This window comes from Pithys albifrons, chromosome 6 (assembly GCF_047495875.1).
Source record: "Pithys albifrons albifrons isolate INPA30051 chromosome 6, PitAlb_v1, whole genome shotgun sequence".
Taxonomy (NCBI): Eukaryota; Metazoa; Chordata; class Aves; order Passeriformes; family Thamnophilidae; genus Pithys; species Pithys albifrons.
In genome coordinates this window covers 26,489,917-26,514,015 of record NC_092463.1, presented here as the reverse complement: position 1 = coordinate 26,514,015, position 24,099 = coordinate 26,489,917, and the positions used below count along the sequence as shown (strand labels likewise).

At 40.1% G+C, this 24,099-nt stretch overlaps 1 protein-coding gene across 2 annotated transcripts; it reads right to left on the bottom strand.

The window, feature by feature from the left end:
- LOC139673029 (uncharacterized) lies at positions 1-24,093 on the bottom strand. Of its 2 annotated transcripts, none has more exons than XM_071557938.1 (8): positions 23,812-24,093; positions 13,086-13,207; positions 12,075-12,213; positions 11,172-11,248; positions 9,315-9,425; positions 4,739-4,845; positions 3,287-3,377; positions 1-1,438 (listed from the first exon to the last, which is right to left on the bottom strand). In XM_071557938.1, exons 1-8 carry the CDS (start codon positions 23,906-23,908, stop codon positions 1,322-1,324), a joined length of 861 nt encoding a protein of 286 aa, XP_071414039.1. In that variant the 5' UTR covers positions 23,909-24,093; the 3' UTR covers positions 1-1,321. The 2 variants fall into 2 exon arrangements, with proteins under 2 accessions (XP_071414039.1, XP_071414038.1); XM_071557937.1 differs by having other exon boundaries at positions 11,127-11,248; positions 23,812-24,091.
- Between the last annotated feature and the right edge of the window lie 6 nt (positions 24,094-24,099).

Sequence of the window (24,099 nt, the reverse complement as noted above, 5' to 3'; positions counted from 1 at the left end):
TTCAGTTACTGTACTTTAATAAAATAAACATTTAAAGAAAAGTTTTCCATCTTTGTTCATTTTTAAATGCCTGAAGAATACATTCAACACAGTATTTGGGCAATGGTTCGGTATCACTGAAGTTAAAACATCCTCTTCGACTCCAAACAGACCATGAAAATTAAGTTTTTAACAATCACTCTCCTTTCTATAGTGCCATTTACTTATTATGTCAGTGAGTGCCTAAAGGCCACTGATCTTTTCTGCTTACAGCATAATTATTAAAGTCACTGACCTGTAAATAATTTGAAGACTTAACTCCAATTTAATGTTTTCCCATTTCCACTAGACAGAACCTGTGCAGCAAACTTTTTAACAATGCTTCTAAATTCACAACACACTTAGTCCAAAACTCCTGAAGTTAATATTTTTGCGCTTGGATTGTTAATGTTTGCTAAAATCCAAAACATTCTTCAGCTGACTAAAAGCTTCACATCCTTAGAACATAAAATCTAAATATAAATGTGGTGGGCGTATGTGGATCTTTTCTCTCTGAGAAGGCTCTGTTAGGAATTTTCAATGTTTTACGCCATCACCAAGCCTCTGCTAAGCTGTGACACCTGTTCAGAATTTTCAGCTTCTTAACCCCTTATTACACTTCCTACAATCCCCAGCAGAAATGCAGGAGGTGGAAAAGAGTTCCCTTGTCCCAGACTTGCTGTATTAATTCTCAATGACTCCTCAGTGTCTTTCAGTATTTTATATTAATACCCACCTTAAGGACAACTAACTAAATGGATGAACTTGCTTCTCTCATAACAGATGACAGTAGATAATCCCAGGATCAAGCAGACACTGGAAAGAAAACCTACAAATTCCATAAGAGGAACACGAAAGTTAATGCTGTTGATGATAAGTATTATTACTGATAATAATAAATGGTCTATACCAAAACAAAACAGCACTACAGCTTTTAAGTAACATTATGCTAAATGCTTTCTTATAATTCATATTAATAATGATTCACTATTCTTAGGTTTGATATATTTAGAAACATTGGCAGTGCACAGTACCAGGGATGAAAAATTCTTTCAGCATCAGTATGTAGCTACTTTGTAGCATTTCTGCAAAAATTGATCCATGAGGATATCCCTAGTTAAAAGTCAAAATACTCTGTTGAGACAAAATGCCTCCATAAGAAAACTTGCCATTACAAACAACATATATGACTCAGACTAATCACAATATAAATTTTGACCTGATTTATTCACACAAATCAATTCAAATTCATTTTAGACCCAAAATATATGATATTATAAGGATACTAGTAAATTTGTCAGTACTAGAGAATCTTATATAAATGCATTTGTTCCAGTGCTTCTCTGTCAACATCCTTTTCCAAATATGCATCATAGTTTAGCTGCATCTCTTCAACCCATTGGCTGAGCTGTATATCTGTCTGAAACAATGAAAACACATCCTTAAATTAACACCATGTTGAGAACAGCAGGAGTTTCAAGGTCAGCACAACATTAAGAAGGTAAGATATAATACAAGAGATTAGTCATTCCAAATTACACAGCAATGATAAATTCATTTCTGGAAATTTAAATAGGAGAGAATAAAGATAACATTAAAAAAAAAACCTCAGTCAATAGCCTAGATATTTTGCTAGCACATTACAGCTGCCTCTCTATATGCATTTGTATAAGCCCCAAACATCCTGATCAGAGGACAACATTCAGACAGAAGGGCTGAAGGAGCAGCTAACACTACCATGGAAGAATCACAGGTATTTTTCTGTTTTACACCCAGGAAGTAATTGTATTAAGGCTGCAAAGGACTTCTCAGCTGCTCTGTGACCACAGCTTGCTCCTAGAAAAGGTCAAATGACATCACTGCTGCTCCTGGGGCTGAGGATCTATTTCACTCATCAGCATACAGGCAACAAGCAATTCCATTTCTCTAAAGCTGGCTACTGAGGCGAGCAAGTCACTTTATAAATAACCTTGTCATGTATGATCTGTTTTGTTTCCTAACTAAAGGCAGGCCACAGAATTTGTCTAGGCATCACACACATACTCTACCTGGTAGAGTGGACAGAGAGCAGAGGTTGGTCCATCAGAAGTGGTTGCTACAGCAGTAGGCACAGGGCATTCAACATCTTTGGAAGATGCACTGTCACTGTGTTTGTTTCTAACTGCAATTTAAAACCATGTCACTGATTCAAGACTGATGGTAATCACTTGGCTAGTTGGGAGACCACAGCTCTCCCTAATCTGTACTTCCAACAGCTCATGCTGGCATGTTATGAGTAATTCTCTATGTAGAGAGGAGGTCAGAAAACAGAGTATCCTCAGGGTTGCTCTTTCTTTAATATGTCCCTTTCTCCCACTGGCTTAACACAACAGTTTGTCATGTTTCAAGGCAATGTGCAAATGTAGAACTAATGAGGGACAAAGTTTTGCTTCTACAAGTCTATAAATACATCTATCTTTCTGAAGTTCTACCTCTACTCCTGGAAAAAGTCTGATGGCAGTGTGTCCAGGTGGTCTGGAAGGCCAGTGGCATCCTGGCCTGTATGAAAATAAGTGTGGCCAGCAGGACTAGGGCAGTGATTGTCCCTCTGTACTCAGCACTGGTGAGGTAGCAGCTTGAGTCCTTTGACCAGTTCTGGGCCTCTCACTTCAAGAAAGACATTGAGGTGCTGTAGCTTGTCCAGAGAAGGGCAATGGAGTGGGTGAAGAGTCTGGAGCACAAGTCCTGTGAGGTTTTTAGCCTGGAGAAGAGAAGGCTCAGGGGAGACCTTATCACTCTCTACAACTACCTGACAGGAGGTTGCAGTAGGTGGGGGTCAGTCTCTTGTCCTAGGCAACCAGTGACAGGACAAGAAGAAATGGCCTCAACCTGTGCCAAGGGAGGTTCAGGCTGAACATCAGGAAGAATTTCTTCACTGAAGGGTGGTTAAGTATTGGAAAGGGCTGCCCAGGGAAGTGGCACAGTCACCATCCCTGGAAATGTTCAAGTGTTTCACCCCTCAGCTAAGGTATTTTTAATGAAATGTGATAATACAATTATTTATGCAGCATATTGATACAGGCTGGGATTTTCATTTTACTGGTGGGGACAATAGAAGTACAGGAAGATGTATTGGTGGTCAACCTGTAAACAGAATCCAGAGTCCTATACTTTTTAATCTCTGCACAAAATTAAATGTCCTTCCTTACAGCAATACTGGCAAGCAGCTAACCTCACTGTGACAGAAAATGACAAAGTGTGTTGGCTAAAACTGGCTGAGGCAACTTACCTGGAGCTTTGAAAGTGATTCTTGAAGACTTGGAACTGTCACTAATAAGGACCCTCTTTTTCTTACATTACAAGCAATAAATTCCCAAGCTCTGAAACATTTAAAAGTAGGTCACCAATTTTGAAGGAAAAAGCCCTACATTTGATATACAATGAATCTAAAAGGTAGACTAAGCTCACAGACTTGCAATACATGCTTATGAGTCACTATCATTATCTAAGCAAATATCTTTGCATGCACAAAATTGAGGTTCCTATTAAAAACACAGGGAATATACAATCTTACAATGTTAGATTTTGTAGCTTTTTGACACATACATGCATGTCATTTGGTATTGTCAACACCTTCACTTTGAACTAGGATTAAACATCAACATTTGGTCCCTTTAAACTTTTGGGTTTGAAGAAAATCCAGTCTGTAAGCACAGTGTTTTAAATAAGCTTCACAAGCTGTGATTTGTGTGTGTATATATATATACTCATCTTGCCGTTTTGACAAAGTACTTCTCTTAAGACATTAGTAATCAGAATATTTAAATATAGGCCCCAGTGTTCCTTTTTTCTGATTTTGCAAGGTAGATAATTTCTCACAGAATAGCAATTCAGACTAAAGTGAATTTAATTTCAAGCACTCTTCAAATGTCATTTGTCTTCATCCTGCCAGTGCAACACTAAACCACTATCCTTGAGATGTCACAGAATCAAATGAATTCTCAGTCATGTGCCTGGAAATGTATCTCCTGGCATTGTGAAACACCCACTACCCTTCACCCATCCACTCTGTGCATCTCTGGTTGACGTTACTGCCTGTTATCCAGGGCCGCAGGGCAAACCTTAGCTGGAACTGCTAGAGAATGTCAGAGTTGGCTGGGACAGTGGAGATACAGGTACTCCTTCTTTTTGACTGCCCATTCTAAAGGAACAGTAACTTTAGATGATCAAGTTATTTACATTTTAAACTGATGCTGCTGAATTAGCAAAAGTTCATCTGTGAAGGTCTTGTACCTGAAAAAGAACCTTAGCCACACGTGTGTTTGCTACCACATCCTTTTGAAGATCTATTAGAAATATCATTAATAATCATGCTTTGCACTGCATCTATATTAAAGCTCTGACATCTACAAGGCAAGTCTTAATCTGAAGATTAAGCTTTATGCTGATACAGTAATTTTAGATCCTTTAGCAGCAATATACTAGTTTAACAGATCAGTGCAAGAATTCAGGGCAAGGTTTGGGTAAACAAAGCAGAAGTGTTTAGTGGGTTCAACAATAAACAACCGTGTAACACCTTAGCAGTTAAGTATAACAATTAAATGTACATAGTTTAAAACAATTTCCTTATGTAACTTATGTATGTGACTTCAAAAAGCACAACCTTAAGGTTTTCTATAACTCACAAGGTTACACACAGATTGCCAAAGACATGGGTAATTTGTCTGGACACAGAGCTCACCTGGCCTGTTCCCGTCTGTCAAGAAAATATTCAAAGACATTATTCATTACAACAACATCAGCCTCCTGAAGAAGTGAAGCCTGAGTACGGATGTCTGCATGAACCACCTGAAGGAGAAAAATTTCACAAGGCATAAATTAAGAGACAAATACAACCTTCAAGTAGTCATGAAGTCTGCCTGTTAGCCAAATACAGCACCTGCTCCATTTTGAAGCAGTTGCAGAAATGGGCATTTCACTGGCTTCACAGTAGATAAAACTGAAGTAAATAACCAGAATAATCTTTAAAAAATGAAAAGCAAAATCAGATTTATGCAATTAAAATACTTGATCCATTCTATTAAGTGAAAGAAGTACATCTGAATTTTGGCCTAGAACTCTGTGTGCCATAAAAGAGGAGATGATGTATGTGATGGCCATTACACTTCACTTACCCACATTTTATGACCAATTCACGGATTTCAGGAAAAGAGCTAAGACAGATGAAGCTAGTTGGAGGATATTAAAAGGCATCTCACAGGGTCAGTGGGTTACTGAGGTTTTATAGCTAGAAGACACTACAGACACGGACTTGACAGATGAATTCTCATAACACATACTGGGACTGGAAATGCTGGAAAGGCAGGAAGCTCAATGTCACTGGAAGACAGCAAGTGCTTTACCTTACTAAACAACTACCTCTCCAGTCAGCATAGGAGGAGCTGTTTAGATTTCATCTACCTTCACCTAACAAAAAGGATATCAGCACATCATGTCATTTTTCACAATAGGTGAGATAAGAGAAATATGGATGCTCATTAACATTCTGATATGTTTCACTTCATCTTAAAGACAAAGAAATATATCAATCTGACTTGATGATCCTTGTGGGTTCATTTCAACTCAGGATATTCTATTATTCTGTATCCCAAATCTGAGCAGAAATGTAAACAGAAACAATTTTTGAATGGATAAGTAGTAACCAGTGTGGATTCAGTAAAAGTAACCCATGCTTGACCAAATGTATTGCCTTCTATGATGAAACAACTCCCTGGATGGGAGAGCAGTGGATATTGTATACTTCAACCTCAGCAAGGCCATCAACATGGTCTCTCACAAAACCCTCAGAGGCAAACTCAGTGTGTGTGGACTGGATGAGTGGACAGTGGGGTGGATTCAGAATTGACTGAGTGGCACATCTCAGACAGTCATAATCAATGGCACAGGGTCTACTTGCACACCTCTCATTACTGATGTCCACCAATGTTCAATACTGGCCCCAGTACTGTTTAACTTGTTCATCAGTGACTTGGATGAAGGGGCAGAGGCCTCCTCAACAAGTTCACAGACAACACAAAGGTGAAGGAGCGGTCACTACCCCAGAGGGCTGTGCAGCACTTCAAAAGGACCTCAACAGGTTGGAGAGGTGGGCAGAGAGGAACAGATGGAAATTCAGCAAAGGCAACTGCAGGGTCCTGCACTCGGGCAAGAATAACCCCCTGCACCAGTACAGGCTGGGGGCTGAACTGCTGGAAAGCAGCTCTGCAGAGAAGGACTGAGGGGTCCTGCTGGACAACAAGCTGTCCATGGGCCAGCAGGGTGCCATGTGGCCGTGGTATCCTGGGGTGCAGTGGGAAGAGCATTGCCAGCAGGCCCAGGGGGATGATCCTGCCCCTCTATTCAGCCCTGGTGAGGCCACATCCAGAGTGCCCTGTCCAGTTCTGGACTCCTCAGTTCCAGAGACATGGAGGCTCCTGGTCCAGTGGAGGGCTACAAAGATGATTAAGGCACGGGAGCATCTCTCTTACAAGGAAAGGCTGAGGAAGTTGGGCCTCTTCAGCCTTGAGAAGAGACAACTGAGAGGGGACCTTAGCAATGTTTATAAGTATCTGAAGGGAGGGTGTCAAGAAGATGGAGGACAGGAGGGAATGGGCAGAAACTGATGGACAGGAAGTTCCACCTGAATATGAGGAAGAATTTCTTTACTATGCAAGTGACCAGACACTGGAACAGGTTGCCCAGAGAGGGTGTGGAGTCTCCCTCACTGAAGATATTCAAGAACTGTCTGAAAAAATCCTATGCCATGAGCTCTAGGATGGCCCTGCTTGAGGAGGGAGATTGAACCAGGTGACCCACTGTGGTCCCTTCCAACTTTACCCATTTTATGATGTGTTGATTCAGAGCATTCCTTTCTAGCCTTGAAAAAATTACAGCTTTACCCAGACTGTGCTTTTGTGATAAGAGACAGAAAGCTGATCTGAATATTGCATTCCACAAATTTTGTTTGAAAGTGCATCCTTGTATGTTGAAAATCATCAGAAAATCTGAACAAATTATTTTCTTTCTGTCTGATCTATTACTAGGTCAGGCTGGGAATATACTAACCTGATGGATTCAACATTTCACATTTTGTCACATCCTACCAATATTGGACAGATGTAAAGAGGAATTCTTAATTCTGACAGAAGTGTAGTTGTTTTTTTTAAAGCCTGTTGAAAAATGTTTTGACCACTTAACAATATATCAACATTTGTTGGTAGGGTAAATTGTGTATTTCTCCTTCTAACAAACTATCTTTACTCTCTTATCCTCAAAGGGAAAAAAATAACAAACCCACCAAATTTCTGTACAAAAAACCCTACCTGAGCAGCAGCCCTTTAATCCATACAGTGAGTGGTGGACTGTTCCACCAGTGGTTAGCACTAAATTTTCTTAATGCACTACTAATGGTGGTCCTAATATTTTAAGTCACAATTCAGAAAGATGTTTAAATTACTGGAAACTTTGAAAGTATGTTGATGTTTCCTTGACTTGAATGATACTTAACTTAAAATTACTCTGCATTTGCAGAGTAGGTGACTGTGCTGACCAAAGTGACCTAAGCACCTCATTCTCTACAGACACATCCTCATTCCTGCTGGGGAAGGTGGGCCCACATAAGCATGTGTGACTGCACCATGAGCCAGCTTCAGGTACTGCTCCAGTCAATATTACTGGGTTCCTTTTTGGCTGGACCAGTCCCCTGATCTGCTTGGCTGAGTGCTGGCACAACAGAGAAGCCAGCAACTGATTTTAAAATGCCCCATTGCCCCATGGAACACACACCAGCCTTTCACAATTACAGGCAACTTCTGAATTGAGGTCTCAAGTTTCCTAAGATCTGTTGAAATGTTTACTTTCCTCCCAGTATTTAAGTGTTTTCTCAAATGGTAAAAGATGCTGGGCAACCTTCTATGTACTTTAACAAACCAAGTGTTGACCAATGAAACACAAGGTTCACTCAGAGATTTAGCCATTAAAGATACCATTTCACTTTGCTGTCCTTTAGGAACATGGTCTAATAAAAATTCATAATATCTTGAAAACAACAATTGCTATTTAAGAAGGGTCTCTTAAGAGTTTTTCAAATTTGTGTCATAAATTATCATCAGCAATGGGATTCTCACTGTTTGTCCTGCTGGTACGTATATCTGGAGAGGATTCATTTAGGGGTGAAATAAAAATCTAAGATTGAAATATTCAAAGCAGCGTGATAACAGGAGTCACATGACCAAATTAGCATCTAAGGAGACTCAAATAGCCAAGTCCTCAGGCACTACTTTGAAAACATACTATCATTCTATCTTTATGCTTCAAAATTAACACTGCAGCAGCATTACAAGGTGTGAAGGAAAACAAAAAATAATCTCATAATAAAGAATATACAAGGCTGAAAAGTATGCTACTAGATCTCCAGCTCCACCAAATTAACTCGACAGAGTTCCTAACTGTACTTTGGGTTTCATCACACTAAGGTGTTATGAACACAAAACATATGCAAAAGCCAAGGTTATGGATGAACTGTCAGCCACTGGGATTGAATTGAGCAACCCAATGATACTGTTTACCCTGTGTTAAATATTTTATGTTTATTATTTCTTTCTAGTTTAAAATACTTTAATTCCCAAGAAATTACTACACTCGGTAATTTGTGTGAATTCTTTCAAGAGCATATGCATAAAAAACAGAATTAAAGCTAGTAATCTAACCAGTATATTCCACTTACCAACTTTTGCTGGTAACAAAATAATTGGTATCCTCCAGAAAGGAATTACTTTCCTGATTAAAATAATAGTTCTTTCCATAATGGGACTAGGGAAATTGTTCCCTTAATGTTATCACGTTGTTTGAAACCCATTTTGTTTGTGGAAGGTACATTGCACTGACATTCTATGAAGGGAAATACCAATAGCTCTAAGTCCTTTAGGTGTCCTTAGATGCAAATTTGCAAATCCAGACATTTAGTTGTGAGTTAGTGACAGAAATTCTTTATACACTCATTTTCACACAAGTGAGTGGCAATAATGTCACTGGTTTCACTGGGGGAAACAGCTAAGATATATCTGTTTTGTGTGAACCAGTGGGCAAGTCCATTTAGGAAAAAGGCTAAGTAATTCATATTTCGATATGAGATTTTTTTTTCCTAATGCAAAGCCTTTGTTTAGAACCAAACAAAGGCAGAAACATCTCAGAATGCTGATTTACCAGCCATTCACACAAACAGGATACCTAGTACACAGTGGTTAAAAGTACATAAACTAAAACATATATTTACTTACCTTTATTCTGTCAATGAACTCATATTTTATAATCATCATTTCTTGCAACTGGCAAAAGTCTGAATTGATTTCTACTCCATAGAGCTGGGATGCTGAGCTATAAAGATAACCCTACATTAGGAAAAGGAAATTTAGTAACTGCAATGCCTTTAAAACACATTCAAAATTTTCTATTAAAAAGAAAAGAATAAAACACAAGATTAAAAAAACATTTTAAAACAGAAAATTGAGAAATGTCTTTCAGTGGATGTGACGTGATGTATTTTTCGGAGCTAAGCCCCTGATTTGGCAATTGCCACTTACATTTCATGAATTTTAGTGAGATCCAAAAAGACACATCAAAATAACAAAAAGAAGAGGAAAGTTCCAACTTCAATTGCAAAACAGATGGAAAATAGTCTAAGGAGGAAAAAAGCTGTACAAAACAAGTTATAAAAATAGTGCCAAAGGAAAAGAGTGCATGTTTTTGTTCTTGGGAGAATGGAAGAAGAAAATAGGAAGAAAAGAGAAAACAAAAACATGAGGCACAACATATAGTCAAAATGAGTGAAAACGGAGGATAACCTATGTGGGATATTTTGATACAAAGTCTTTGTTAGCACCTCTAAGTTACTGTATTACTGACATTTTCAGATGCTTCATACAGGTGCATATGAAAAAAAACGCTGATTATGCCTTAATAATAAGTCCAAAAAATAGTTCAGTTTCAGGCTGAGATTTTGGAAACTTGCTGGAGATGTTAGGGAAGAAAAGGTACAAATCTTTGAGCATACAGGGCTCTAATGAAGACTGTGCTTTACGTGTCACTCTCTCCACTGAACACAATAATTACACTTTGCTAACAGTGGCAAAGACAAACAAACAATGCTGAAGATACAGAATATCTGAGATACCCATGTACTGCAACTTAATTATTAATGTTTTCTGAAACCACTCAACTCAGAGAGTACAAAAGCAACCTGTGAAGATGAAGCCACCCCTACTCCATGGCAACAACATGTTACAAAGGAGAACTCTTTTCTAAAAGAGTGCTTTACTTGAGAGTATCTTCTACTATAATAATACAAGCATTTAAGTACTTGAAAACAAATTCCATCTAGCAAAAGTGTTACCATTTAAGGACCCAATGCTGCAAATATTTAAAAATGGGAGTAACTTTCCTCATTTGAGTAGTCCCAAAATTAGATTATTCAGATGAGTAGAATTACATGCTCAAGTTTTTCCAAGATTAAGCCCTAAACAGCCATTGACTTTTGTAAGAAAGTAGTAATGTGTGTTTTGCATTGCTGTTGGCCATATGTTGCACCAACCATGCCAAAAGCAATCAAAATTGCACTCAAGTTTCTCGATGAAGTATTTTATGTGCATTTTAAAACACAGAGCAGGACAATATGTTTTTGGAGACAAATTCATATCAAAGTCTTCCTTTATACGCCTTAACAGTTTGTCAGCTTCATAAAGGAATTTAACATAACTAATCTATATATAGGCATGGTCAAGACATAAGAGGACAAACTTATGAAAAAGAGACAGCAGAAACTAGCAAAAGAGCAGCATGTGTGACAGCAATATGCTATTCTGTTGGACAACAGACTTTTCCTCTCCATAAGCAAGATCATTTGTATTCCCTCTTGTGAGGAAGAGAGGAAGAACTGAAATTGCTTGTGAAAAGCACCTTATACTATTCAGAGAGTCAGGTCAAGGGTGCCTCTCAGAATGACCTATCCAAGATGGAGTACAAGAGCAGGTAGTCAGAGAAGAGGGAAAATATCTGTCACAGTAAAAAATATGAATTCCTATGCTGGAAGTTACCGCAAATAGCACTGCACCAAGCCTGGAGCCAACGTCAACCACTACCTTTCCTGTCAGGTCAGGCAGTACATGTTGATAAAGAAACTTCAGTTCCATGAGGGAAAAGGAATGCGAAATAAACTCTGGGAAATAAGAACAGAACAAAGGTGTTGGGTGGGCAGTACTAACTACTGTGTTATTAACCAATGAAATAATAACCTAAGGAGTTATCACCACTGAAAACCTGCACGGTTTCCTGCTTTAACTAGTGTTGGTGCTCCTGGAACACCAGAGTTTGCAGATCAAAGGTAGCCTGCCAGGTAATCTGTCCCAGGTCTGGGGATTCCATGCCTAACATGGAGAATTTTGAAATCCTTCATGAAACCGAATCACCTGCACAGTGACATATATTACAGAACAAAGTAACTTGGAACTGTTTAATTGAAAAACGGAAACATGGTACCCAAAGCTCAACACAATTCATGCAAAACTTTTTATGGGCAGACATTAATAGCTTTAAATTTCAACTCCAGGGTTTTAAGGAACAGAATGTGCTCCATATAAACCATTCCTTCAACGCCTGTGCTATGCTGGCAAGAGCACTGATCTGTACCACACCACAGACAAGCTTGCCACCATTTTTCAGCATGTCAGAGGAGACTGAGGCTACTGCATGGACTCCTACAGTATTATCTTCCTCTTGCATCTTCCTTTCCAGTGGTACAGAGCCCTGCCTCTTACCTGGCCAGTTTTGGGGGCAACTAGTGTCACTCATATACTGCAAATGAATTCAACTTACATGAGCAGGAGTCTCCTTCCATTGATTATGGGAAATAATTCTGGCCTGTGTACTGTACCAGTCTGGACAAAGTCCTCCATTGGCCGGATGTTGTTGTCCAGCTGAGTCACTGCACAAACCAGTTTTTGTTAAACTGAATTTGTTTCTCATGTTCCCAAAAGAGCACTTACCCAAAGATGCAGTTTTGTATGAGCCACACTCTGTGCAGTAGCTCCTACTCATTTTCCCTTCCTCACATAATGAATCAACAACATCATCATCATAAAGGAATGCATCAACATGAATCATGGGCAATGGATGCTGGCGTATCTGAGAAGAGAAACAGAATCTTAGAAAAGCAAAACCAAGTTTCTTAATTTCATTTACACTGTCACATGGTTAACTGTCCTACCATCCTACCTTTCCCAAAATCTCCAAGATCCATGTTTTTCCCTATGCAAAAGTAACAAATCAAAATTAAGTAGCAGAAATCCTGCACATAAACAGGATCATCAAATTCCACTGAAATAACCGGTAAGTGGAAGTTAACAAAGGAAAACAAAAGCTGGTTTCAACAGCTGGGTAGGGGACCTGATGTAAGTTTTGTTTCCTTAGTGCTTCCTTGGCTATAGAGGAGGTACAGGCTAAAGGAAGCCTTTTCTCTTTAATGAGGAGAATGCAACCTAAACTTAGGAAAAAGGACAATTTTGCTTCGCAGCCTCAAATAACTATTCTCATCTTCATGCCTTATGCCTCATTCAAGACATCCTTGATGAACATGTCACTTTCAATCAAAAGTAGATCAGTTGGGACTCACAGGACTCACAGCTCATTTCTTTCTGAGTTATCAGAACATGAAAAGAGCTGGAAATGATATTGGGTTGCCCACATTATGGCAACAGTGAAACCCTGGCCCTGCATTTCTGTTTTCTTTAAGGGGGCTGTTAAGGAGCAACCATTAGAGATCCCCGTGACACACCACACAGAATGAAAGCTATGCCAAACAACTTACAATCAAAGTATTAAGAACTATGAAGCAGCTTTCTTGGATTCAGGCAAACATGCAGCAACAGACCTGAGAACCACACTGAGATTTCCTGTACCTCAACCCAGTGCTCATTCTCTATTACAAGCTACGACTAAAAATTAAATCAGAATAAAGTATGTGGTTCAGCAAAAGCAGACCATTATAATGAGCTTACTTTCTGAACAGCCTGATGTTCTGAAGTCAACATTGCCTCAATGGGTAAACGATTCCGCAAATCTTCAGCGATATTTTTGAGCACAACATCATTGTTACTCACCACAAGGTCATCAAAGTCATCTATAAATCAAGACAAACAAAAGCCCTTGAACAATCAAATGTAGATCATGTGGACTAAGTGATGACCAGTACAATACAGTTGCAAGACATAAACAACACCAGATGGGTAAAGTTTTTTATTCAAATGCATTTTTCAGTCTTTGTTAGCCTGTCCAGCCAATGAGATTTTTGGATTGTAATAACTTTGCCACTTAAAATAAACTAATAGTGCTTTTCTGAATTCTCAAATTATTTTCATATTTATAAACTCATAACTTATATGTGATGGTCTGGGCTGCCACCAAAGTGATACTGTTTCAGCTTAAGATATAAAAACATCAAAGATGTTTTTGAACTATTGGAGAAATTATAAAACTCATAGTTGCTTGAATGCAGGCTTTGATTTTTTTTAATACATAAGGGTTTTTTTATACACATGATCTTTCTAATAAAGTATTTACAAAAAAATCAGGGATAATGCAGAGTTCAACAGTTCAATTCACAGTACATTTTACGTAACTTAAACTATGAAAATATTTAAGTGGGAAAGAATATAGAAATGGATGTAAAACAGTACATTTTTGCAAAGCCCCACTGTAAATTTTTGCTATTTTTCTAGGATATCCGTGCATTACTTTAACACAATTTTTTTAAGACATCTAGAAAAAAATTGAGAAGGAAACCTTGTGAAGTCACTTTCTTCTTCTAAGGCTGATCAACAGTAAGTGTCACTACTTCTCCAAGCTGTTCTTTTAAAAATGACTGTTAGTGCTGGAGACTCCACAGCCCTTAGTAATCTATTCCAGTGCTTGACTACCCTTACTATTAGAAAGGAATATTTTCCTTAATTACTGATCTAGATTTCCTCTGCTGCTATTTAAACTCAGTACTCTCTGCCCTACTCGCAATGAAAACAGAAGTTTGTTCCTATCCATTACATCACCAACCAGTTACTTCTCTGAAGACTTATCATGTGTCACATCAATCATCTTTTCTAGAAGAAACAAGATTCGCCGATCCAGACCTTTCCTGCATTTTTCCTTAGGAGTGTGATCGTTCTCAACATTTCCCTTCGGATCTTCTAGACTCTCTCATCCTTTATGACCTTCAGGATTGGGGACCAGACACTGCAGCTAAAGGTTTATTTGCACTAAGCAGACCTCTCACATCTTGCAGTCAACACCTGCTCACACATCCCAGTTTCAATGTTAAGAGTACGATGTTTCTAACTGGCACTCAGCACTTACACCTGTACTCTGCTCCTTTTTTGTTATGCTTTCCTCAAAAGAAGTAGATGAAATTCCTCTTTGTCTGGACATCTCACTGCTCTGAGGATGCTGAACTAGTTCTAACTAAGGCATATCTCAGGCCAAAACTATATACCTGTAAAAAACAAAAAAACAACAAAAAGAAACCATAAATCTAATCCTGAAAAAATATACTAAACTCATCTATTAATTCCTGTCTAACAACAGAATGTCCTCTCTTCCCCACACCTTCTGGTTTTTTCTTGTTCTATTTAGACTGCCACCATGTTGGGCAGTCAATGTGCTTTCTACATACACGTGCATTGCTCACAAAAAAAAAAATCTGACAGCTTTTACAGGTGTTTTAAAAACCCAATGTTTTTAGCATTGCTATTCCAGGTGGGAATTATTCTATTAGTATAGAAAAGCTCGATGGCAAGCAGGTTCAAATTAAATCTACAGAACATGCTACAAGTTTCTCTGTCCTAATATACTTCATCTTTCCTATTGGTCACAGGAAAGGCTAGAAACAGTGAGAAATTTTAAGGCTAGTATAGGAAACAGAGACCAGCTAAGCTTTAAACTATGAAATGCTTCTGAAAGGCTTTTTGCTTAAGCAGTGGAGTAAGAACAATATGATTAAAGAAACCCTCATCCACTGGTGCAAGACACTTTCTCAAGAGTGCAAATGTAAATGGGTTTTTCAACGTGTGCCTAAACAGACTCCAACAAATAATCCTGAATTCCCCATAGTAAGCAGCGGAAACTTTCAATTACCCATATTCCCTTAATATATATTTGGTTTATACTTTATTTAATGTACAGCAGTAACACTCCAAGGCCCTGATGGGCCATTACTGTTGGCAGTTGTTACATGACAGGAAGACAATTCACTGTTTTGAAGCGCTCACAGCCAAGTTCTCCAGAACCTCAGCTCCTAAAGAGATGCAGATCTCACACTGAGGAAGGGATAGAGGTGGCAGCTGCAACATCAGCAGCACCAACACAACAGGTGCAATGCAGCATCTCCAGCTTGTCAGCATTTTACTTTGAAACCTCTAATGAGCACCCATCCTGTTAAACTACCATCATCATCCAACAACTTGTAGATTTGTTATGAACATCCCAGAAGCAGTGAAGGATTTTTCTGATCAGCTCTGAGAAGATTGCTATGGAATGACAAAGCACAGAAGTAAACCCAGATATTATGGGAAGGGAAAGTGGGCAAATCTAACTGCAGCTCAACTCGGACCATCAGCACCACAAGACACCCTCAGAGTGCAGAGGCTCCAACTTGCTGAGGTGGGTAACATCTGAGGAAACAAGGGGAAAAATCATGCTAGAGACAGAACGAGAGCAGAAAGCTGATATTAGCAGCTGTACAGATCAGTGCCTGTGGGCAATAAGCCTCTACATCTGGTCCTTGCTTTAAAACAATACTATTACTATGCAAGAGAGCTCATCCAGCTGTTATACTGCCTGTTAAGAGTATCAAATTCATATATAGCGTTTAATGAAATGCAGAAAGTGTTCCTAGACCACCAGGCCTGCCATGTCACACTGCAAGTACAGAACTTCAGCTCTCTTCCTCCCAGAGCTAATGCGTCAACAGGACCTGCTCCCTCCTGGTCTGGGTGACCTTTCCTGGCCAGCATTAGTGGCAGAGGCTCTCCAGACTATTCGGTGTCCCAGCTCCACAGCAGGGAAATGGATCCCTTCAGACAGGGAGCACACCCATCTTCCTCAAATCCAGAATACCCCTTCCCTGCCTTGACTTCGTTTAGTACAGTGTCTGTCACTGCCCATCTTACATGGAGCCCTCTGAGCTCCTCCTACGAAACAAAATATGACACACACCAGTTCTTGTATGCTCTGTATGAAACAGGTCCTAAGGAAAATCTTACAACACACACGCAGCTCAAATGAAAAACTGTTGAAACACTGACAGCGAAAAATAAATGACAAATGGAAATGCCTCTTTCCAACTTTCAGTTAATACTGTAAAGCATAATAAGCAGGAACAAAGAAGGAGAAGGAGGTCTGAACACACTCATTCTGAGATGACAAAATGGCAGCTGCAGCAGGAGCTGCATATTCAACACTCCACACTTGCCTGTAGAGTCAGTGAGTGAACTCTGATGCAGAGAGTTCTCTTGCTCCTGTCAAAGCAAGAAACAGCAACAGCTACCACAATAACTCATTTACTTTTGCAGTATGTAAATATTTGTAGATTGCCATCAAGTAGGAAACACGGGTGCCAAATATGAAAATATGCATCTCTGCTATCAGCTCTGCCCTTGTGCTTAACAAATGGTTGGTTCACTCTTGAGAATCTCAGTATCACCTTACAAAGGATCTTCAAAGAAGAAACAAAAATAGAAAACTATTTTTGATATCATTTTAGTGCCTGTTATATATATGAAATGGAGAGTGTGCAAGCCAACCCATGTTCTGTGAACAGACAACTAACCAGGAAAGAAATGTACAATTCATGAAACGCTGCAAGATGAATCACAATCGTTTGTTTATGGAGGAAGTCTGAGTGTGCAGTGTTTGTATTTTGCTTCAAAAACCGGTTCCACTGGATCTACTCAACATGCATTTATAAAATTTAATTAACACATTGCAAAAAGCCTCATTAACACCCTGGTGCTACTCAGCCTTTCTACACAAGCTAAGAAAACATCACAAAGCCTCACACATACAGAGAGCACCGCTATAACAACATCTGAACACCCTGGCACTGCAAAATACCTGACTGAAGACAAGCAATGCATGATTTCCAAATGACAACAGAAGATTATGTGTCACGTGGAAAGATGAGGATTTAGCAAAGGCAACCATAACAGTAAGCACCTTATGGTCTTCTAGATGTATATGCCGATTCACTGAAGTAAACAGCAAGTATTAACATCTGTGTTATTTAACATAATTTTAATTTAATAATTCAATGTGTTTTAATAATATTGAACAACTACGTCAAGGAGGAAGTACCACATCTCTAAAGCTTTACTATCACCTTTTTTGGCTAAACAATTTGAGAAGCAAAATATGACCTCAGTATAACAAGTACTTCAGGAATTCTATCCCTAAGCATCCTCAGCTATTGGTAGAAAGTAATTGTCTTTTTCCAACAGAAATATAATCAGAGCTTATTTTATTAGTTGAGTCTTTTACATTGATTAATTGAAAGAAGCTTTAAAGTTAATTTTACACAAGGTAAGTCACATACCTATTTTACAATCACTAGTTTTCCTGACCACTACTAAGTTTTAGTGACTAGCAACTTACAAGTACTCGGTACTCTTGAGACCTCTCCCATACCAGTATCATTTGTCACAACAAAGTAAACTATTGCCAATTCCCAAAGTTGATGATTCACGGGCAACATCCCATTTGACTTTATGAAACAGAATAGTGGAATAATGTGGCAATGCAGTGTTATTTTTATCTCTTCTGGAAGGATATTTTATTGGATAAATCACTTTGACCAATCTGGATGTGAAGCCTTGTACTAAATTGCTTTTTTGCACGCACACACAAAAAATTAGTGTACTGTACTTGTCACATTGCAGAAGCCTATGTTTTCAGTCTTTTTAAAGATACTCATTTCACTTTAATTTCACTTTCAGTGACAATAGTACTGAAAGGAAATATTGAAAGCGTCAAGTTTTTTCTTATACTATCTCCTCTTCTTGTCTTGTGAAAATATCATCTGGTAACTTTTCCTGGCAGGTCTGTCAACACGCTAACGCCTAGATAATACAGGACATAACAGAACATGCTGGACAAACTTGGTCAGTTCCTATGATGAGAAGTTTCTTTTCTACATGCAGAACACTGTACTAAACCAGCACATCTTCCATGGTCCAATTAGGTTAATTTTGTCAGATAGTTCTCCTTCGTTGCCTTTTAAAAGCCTGAACTCAAAGATCTGACTGCCTTCAATTTTCAAATCACAAGATTAAAACCTCTTAAAAAGCTGGTTTGCTCCCAGTACAAGTGAATCCACAAGAAAAAACCTGATTTGTACTTGATTAGAGGTTGTTTAACAGTAATTTATATTTACAATGACTTATTATTCAATTATTAATACTTCTGATATTGAATATTTTGAGTACTGTATGAATAATCAGCAATTCAGACCAGTACATCACCTTAGCTTTATATTTAAAAGCTTCTAATGAAATGCATAGGTTGGAAAGTTTGCATGATTTTTTATTACATTGTTAAATGACTGAAAAAAAATCAAAAGTTAGTATTAGAACAGTCAGTTTTAGCCCACTGAAAAATTATTTCTTAATCTATCTTAGACTCTACAACAGAACCCAGAAAGCATAAAGGATCTTATCACCTTATCTGAGCTTCCCTGACAATAACTTTGTAACAGACTGGCTTTGAAATCTGCAATGGAGTGTCAAGCACAGCAAAAGCATTCAGTAGTTGCCAATAAACAGAGTGGTTTGGAGACTTCAATCAGATCCTTTGGATTCCTGTATTTACTTTCTCCGACTCCCTTTTCTCTGTTCATGTACACAAACAGCTTGACCAACCCTCCTTTCACTGCTATCTCCTCCAGCACCCATTCTTATCAAATGCAACCTCTTCTGCTACCGAAAATTCTTAAAAGTTTGGGCAGTGGAGGTGTGAGTGGAAATACGAGTATGCACACATTCTTTCAGAAGCCACACATCAGATGCTGGGACCTCACTAAGGGGGATCTTCAGGGGGGTTTCCCCAAGTGGTTTGAATTAGCCCTTGGGCTTCACCCAGGTTTTCTTAGCCAGAACTTCTGGGCCATGGTTAAGGCATTAATCATCCCATTATAAAAAAGTTAAGACACCAAAGGTTCCTGTTCTTCTTTCTAACTCTTATTATTTAATTTTCTTTGAGATTGAAGACTAACTGAAAAGACAAGCTGGAATGCGAGTCATCGTGAAATGACGTACATGTCACTGCAGTGTGTGGGAAGAGCTGGCTGATTGTGAAACAGCAACGCAGCGTTGCTAAGCAGCTGCTTTACAACAGGAGTCTGCTTCCATCACACATAAAGGTTTGGAATTTCTAAAACTTGCAATACCCCAAAAGAGAAAAAAAAAAAGAAAAAAAAAGCAGCATGACTGGTTATTTTATTTTGTACTCATACAAAAGAAAAAAATGAACAGAATCTTGTATACACTCACATTCCCGTAATTGCTCAGGAAGGTTAGTCAGAAATCATTGGCATGAGAACATGTTCAATGTTCTCTCAGTTCAAAATACATAAGAGTCTTTACTTTAGATAACTTGCTTTACTATTAAGTAATTTGTCTCTGATTAAAGTTTTGCAATAGTATTCCATGCATTCAGCCTGTGAGTCAGAAAACACTAACCATGTTAAAGGGCTGCAAAGATGATTGAGAGACTGGAGCATCTCCCTTACGAGGAAGACTAACCCAATCAAAACAATAAATAAGGCTGTCTTTGCAACAACACTTGTCCTAAAGGGCAGCCACTTCATACAGAGCTTAACTCCAGGGATGCAGGTACACTGTAACAGAGAGACATGAGGGAGGGAAAAATGCCTGGCTATTGCTAACACTGGAATCATGCCCAGTCCTCCTTAGCTGGAGGTAAAACTGTAAGCTCAGCATCTTCACAGAAACAGAACTGGATCCAGAAGGGGGGGAACCCTCTTACCACAGTAAAACTATTTGTCTGTGGGGATACCATTTTTGTTTACATTTATCCTATCCTAGTTTTCATTCAGCATATTATCTCCCCATCCCTGTAACTTTTTTAGTTTTGTTCATCAGAGGTTTATTTCTTTCCTACATCTGTATTGCCAAAGACTCAGCTTTTATTTCTGTGTGGCACAGAGATCTGCTGATCTTCTAGTGTCTCCCATGAAACAGTCTTGTCTCTGCACAGGGAGAACACCGTATTCCCCAGCACTATCCAGGATACAACAGCAGAAACCTCTACCAGCTCCTCACTATCCTAAGTACAACCAGTATCAATTATCACAGCACTACTCAGGTGCTATAATGGGTAGTATAGATATTCAAATACAACAATTTGGGGGTGGGGTGGGGAACCACAGTAAAAGTTACTGTCAAGGATGCAGCCAAAGAAGCAGCTCAGAGAAACAATACAAAGAGAAGCATCATGTTGGTAATATCACCCAAAATATTTGCATCTCTGAAGAAACTACAAAAAGGCTGAAAGAATGTGACCTGTAGGAGAAATACCTCTGCTCACTCACTGTTCAATGCTGCAAGAAAATAAAACCAGGGAGAGACACTTATCTTGTACTCCAGTCCTGTATTCATCAGGGTGACAAAAAAGTGAACTGGAAATAAACAAGACACAGCCATTCCGACAAAGCAGATTGGAAAAATAGGAGCAGGTTAATGACCCAAAGAGGGACTGAAACATCTTAATTGTTTAACAATGTAAGGTTCTTACAGAGAGGCACAAAGCTTACTAATTCCCTGTCCACTACCATACACTTACATGTAAACACACAGGTATGGTAGAGAGGGAGACTGCAGCAATTCGAGAGAACAGAAGAATTGGGAAAACATTAATACTTTTCCTTAAAACATCATAATCAATCGACTCAGGAACTGGTAAGGTCTACAAGCAGCAGCATCTGACCACATTCTATAGGCTCTACGTTTCTCCACAAATGTGGCAATCTGGGAAATAAAATCAGCCTAAGGCACATGTCCCAGATGACACACTTGGGAATGAGGAGGGTTACCTGCAGCTCTATACGGCATCAGCCCTACAAAAAATAAAATCACAAAGTGTAAGCAAATGCCACAGATGCAGATGCCTAAAGTGCAACTTGATTTCTCACAATATTAACTAATAGCATCCAGCTAGGATATTAACAATGAACACTTTTTCATGAAAGACAAAATTAATATAAAATACTGTCAGAGCACAAGCCTGTAAACAAAGAATCTTAGAGCAAAAAAAGATTCTGAAGATGGCCTGTCACGGAGACTAGAGATGAGATTATATTCATTAGTCCAGCTGCTTGATCCTGATTGCCCTACATATCCTATCTGCTCTGTCCTCTGATCTGCAGCATATGATTTGAAAAGCCATTGAATGGCAACTGCAAAGCTAGTTTTGTTAGTTTAAAGATGATGTACAGAGTGAAGCAGCAGCAATCACTATTGATGCAAACAATATAAGAATAGGACACAAGATGTACCACAAAGTAGTTCAAAATTTGTAAGCTAACCTACACTGTAGCTTGCATCTTAATTATGAAGAGTAAATATGAAGCAAGTTTATGTTTCCTTTCATAGAAAGGCATAGATCTAGATCACTAAAATTCAGAAAAAAATATTTGAGATATCATAATCTAGTAGATGCTGGGAACCATAGCATATTACCTTTCACAGAAACCACCTGTGATAATTTTTGGAAACTATAGCATGAAAAACTTCTTTAAATGTATTCATTGAAAAGGATTTTGGAAACTCTACATGAACTACATAAACTATGCTGTTGCCTAAAAATTTTCCTATGCCAGTGGTAAAGCACAATCACAGAATCAACGCAGAGAAAATAGTACTAGTTTCCTACTTAAAACAGTTCAGCATTTTCAAGTTCCACTAGTAAGTTCTCATGTGCTTTACTGTATTTGTAAAGGAGTCAGGAAGCTGGGAAAGCCATATATGCACCCCATCCAAAGTAATATAGTCTATAGGAGGTGTGCTGATTTATTTTAAATGAACAAGCAATATCAACAACTGCTTATGAAATTCAATGAATTTTTATATTAGAGCATATTGAATCTCTAACAAGATTAATTACAGTAACCCAAGCACTGTTTAGCAAGCAGAGCATGCTCCTGCATTCAGCCAAGGACTCAAAAATGAAGGCATGAAATATTGCTTACAGCAGACTGCTCCAGTATTATGTCTATATATGTATGTAGACATACACACGTTTAGATTTATGTACACATGTGTGTGTACATCCACACACAGAGAAAATGTTTATTTACAATTAACACTAACTACTTCCATCAAAATTCAGCCTTCAAGTCTTAGGGAGTCCCATCTAGTTATGTGGGCTGACTCGGAGATGCTCTGAAATATCTGGCAGTGTGTCTCTTGGGAAAGAACCTGTTTGGGCAGGAGGCCTGCATGCCCATCACGGAGGGCAAATACTTTTCCCAACCAGTTCCCTTCCTGTAAATCCAACAGAGGGCCTGCTCCACCCAGGAAGGACTTTTCCTGCCTCTCCATCCGAGTGGCCCTGGGAGCCGCAAACCACAAGGTAACAGTGAGTTTGCAGCCCAAGTACCTGGACAGCTGGACAACTTCTTAGTATCATAGCCAGCCTCTGCACCACAGTCCCCGTGTGTTTACTTATGAAGATGTTTCCACCCTAAAGTGAAAGCACTGCAAGGAAAGACCTGAACAGGAAGCATAATCCCAGCACAGCAGGGCATGACTTGGGAAGTAATGTATGATATGATGAATTTCTCTAACACATGATCATGGGGGTTTACTGTTCCAGCAAGCAATCATAAATGAACAGGACACACACACACACAGAGTGGACGCTTGAGACTGGATCAAAGGACCGTAGGGGCCTTCAAGATTCCGATGGCAATGGCCAAATGCACCTACACCCCAGGACCAAGCAGCGTTTAGTCAGTTTATTCAGCACGGCACTGTGTGCCTACAGCTTTAGTGCACTGCCTGTTATTGAAGTTTTCCGTGTCATCCTTTGGTTCACTGCAAATTAACAGCTTGTGCACTGGCCCACATTTCCTTTCTCCATCTGCCACAAGATACTTGACTGCAGTACGTCGATGAAATTACATCCAGGCACAAACAAGAAAGTTAACACAATGCTATGTTATCTTCAGATGACATCAAGTGGGGAAAGCAGCCTTTGCAAATCATCGGAAACAGCTACTTCCAAACTTCTGAAAGGCTGGAGTCAACACGTGTGAAGCTGAACAAGCCCCCACCCAGCTCCCTGGAGGTGCGGCAGGGCCAGGGCGGCCCTACACGGACCACGACGCGGGGAGGTGGTTCGGGGGTCACGTCCTCAGCACGGGCGGCCCCTCACACGGCACAGACGGAGCGGACGGTGCGGTCCGGCCCGGGGGCAGCTGCGGCGCAAGGGCCGGGAGGGCAGACGGGCGGCGCTCGGGTCTCCCGGAGTGCCGCGGCCCGGCCAGTGCCCCGCGCGTCCTGCGGCCCGGCTGGGGCACGGTGCCCCCCGACCGGCTGTGCCCGGCCCGGCTGTGCTGTGCCCTGCCCGGCGGTGCCCGGCCCGGCTGTGCTGTGCCCTGCCCGGCGGTGCCCGGCCCGGCTGTGCTGTGCCCTGCCCGGCGGTGCCCGCCGTGGCGGCGCTTACGGGAGTGGCGCATCCAGTGCAGCAGGCGGGGCAGGTCGGCGGCGCGCGTGCCCCGCACGGCCGCGAGCACCACGTCCCGCGCCGCCGCGAGCTCCATGGCCGCGCCGCTGCGCGTGCCGAGCGGCCCCGCGCATGCTCGCTCCGGCCCGCGGGGCCGTTCCCTCCGCGCGTGCTCGCGCTGGCACAGCACCCAATCCCCCACCCGGGCGCCCCTCCTGCTCGGCTCTTAAGGCCGCTCCCGGCGGTGCCGCGGGGCGCGCCGGGTGCGGGAGGGGCGTTTATGTGATG

Bases quoted from the DNA above. Each gene is read 5' to 3' on its own strand.
- LOC139673029 (XM_071557937.1), bottom strand. From the start codon at position 23,908: ATGGAGCTCGCGGCGGCGCGGGACGTGGTGCTCGCGGCCGTGCGGGGC. The intron at 4,846-9,314 runs GTAAGTAAATAT...TTTCTCCTTCAG, and splicing joins AGTTCATTGACAGAATAAAG to GTGGTTCATGCAGACATCCG. The intron at 3,378-4,738 runs GTGAGCTCTGTG...TAAATGTTTCAG, and splicing joins GACAGACGGGAACAGGCCAG to AGCTTGGGAATTTATTGCTT.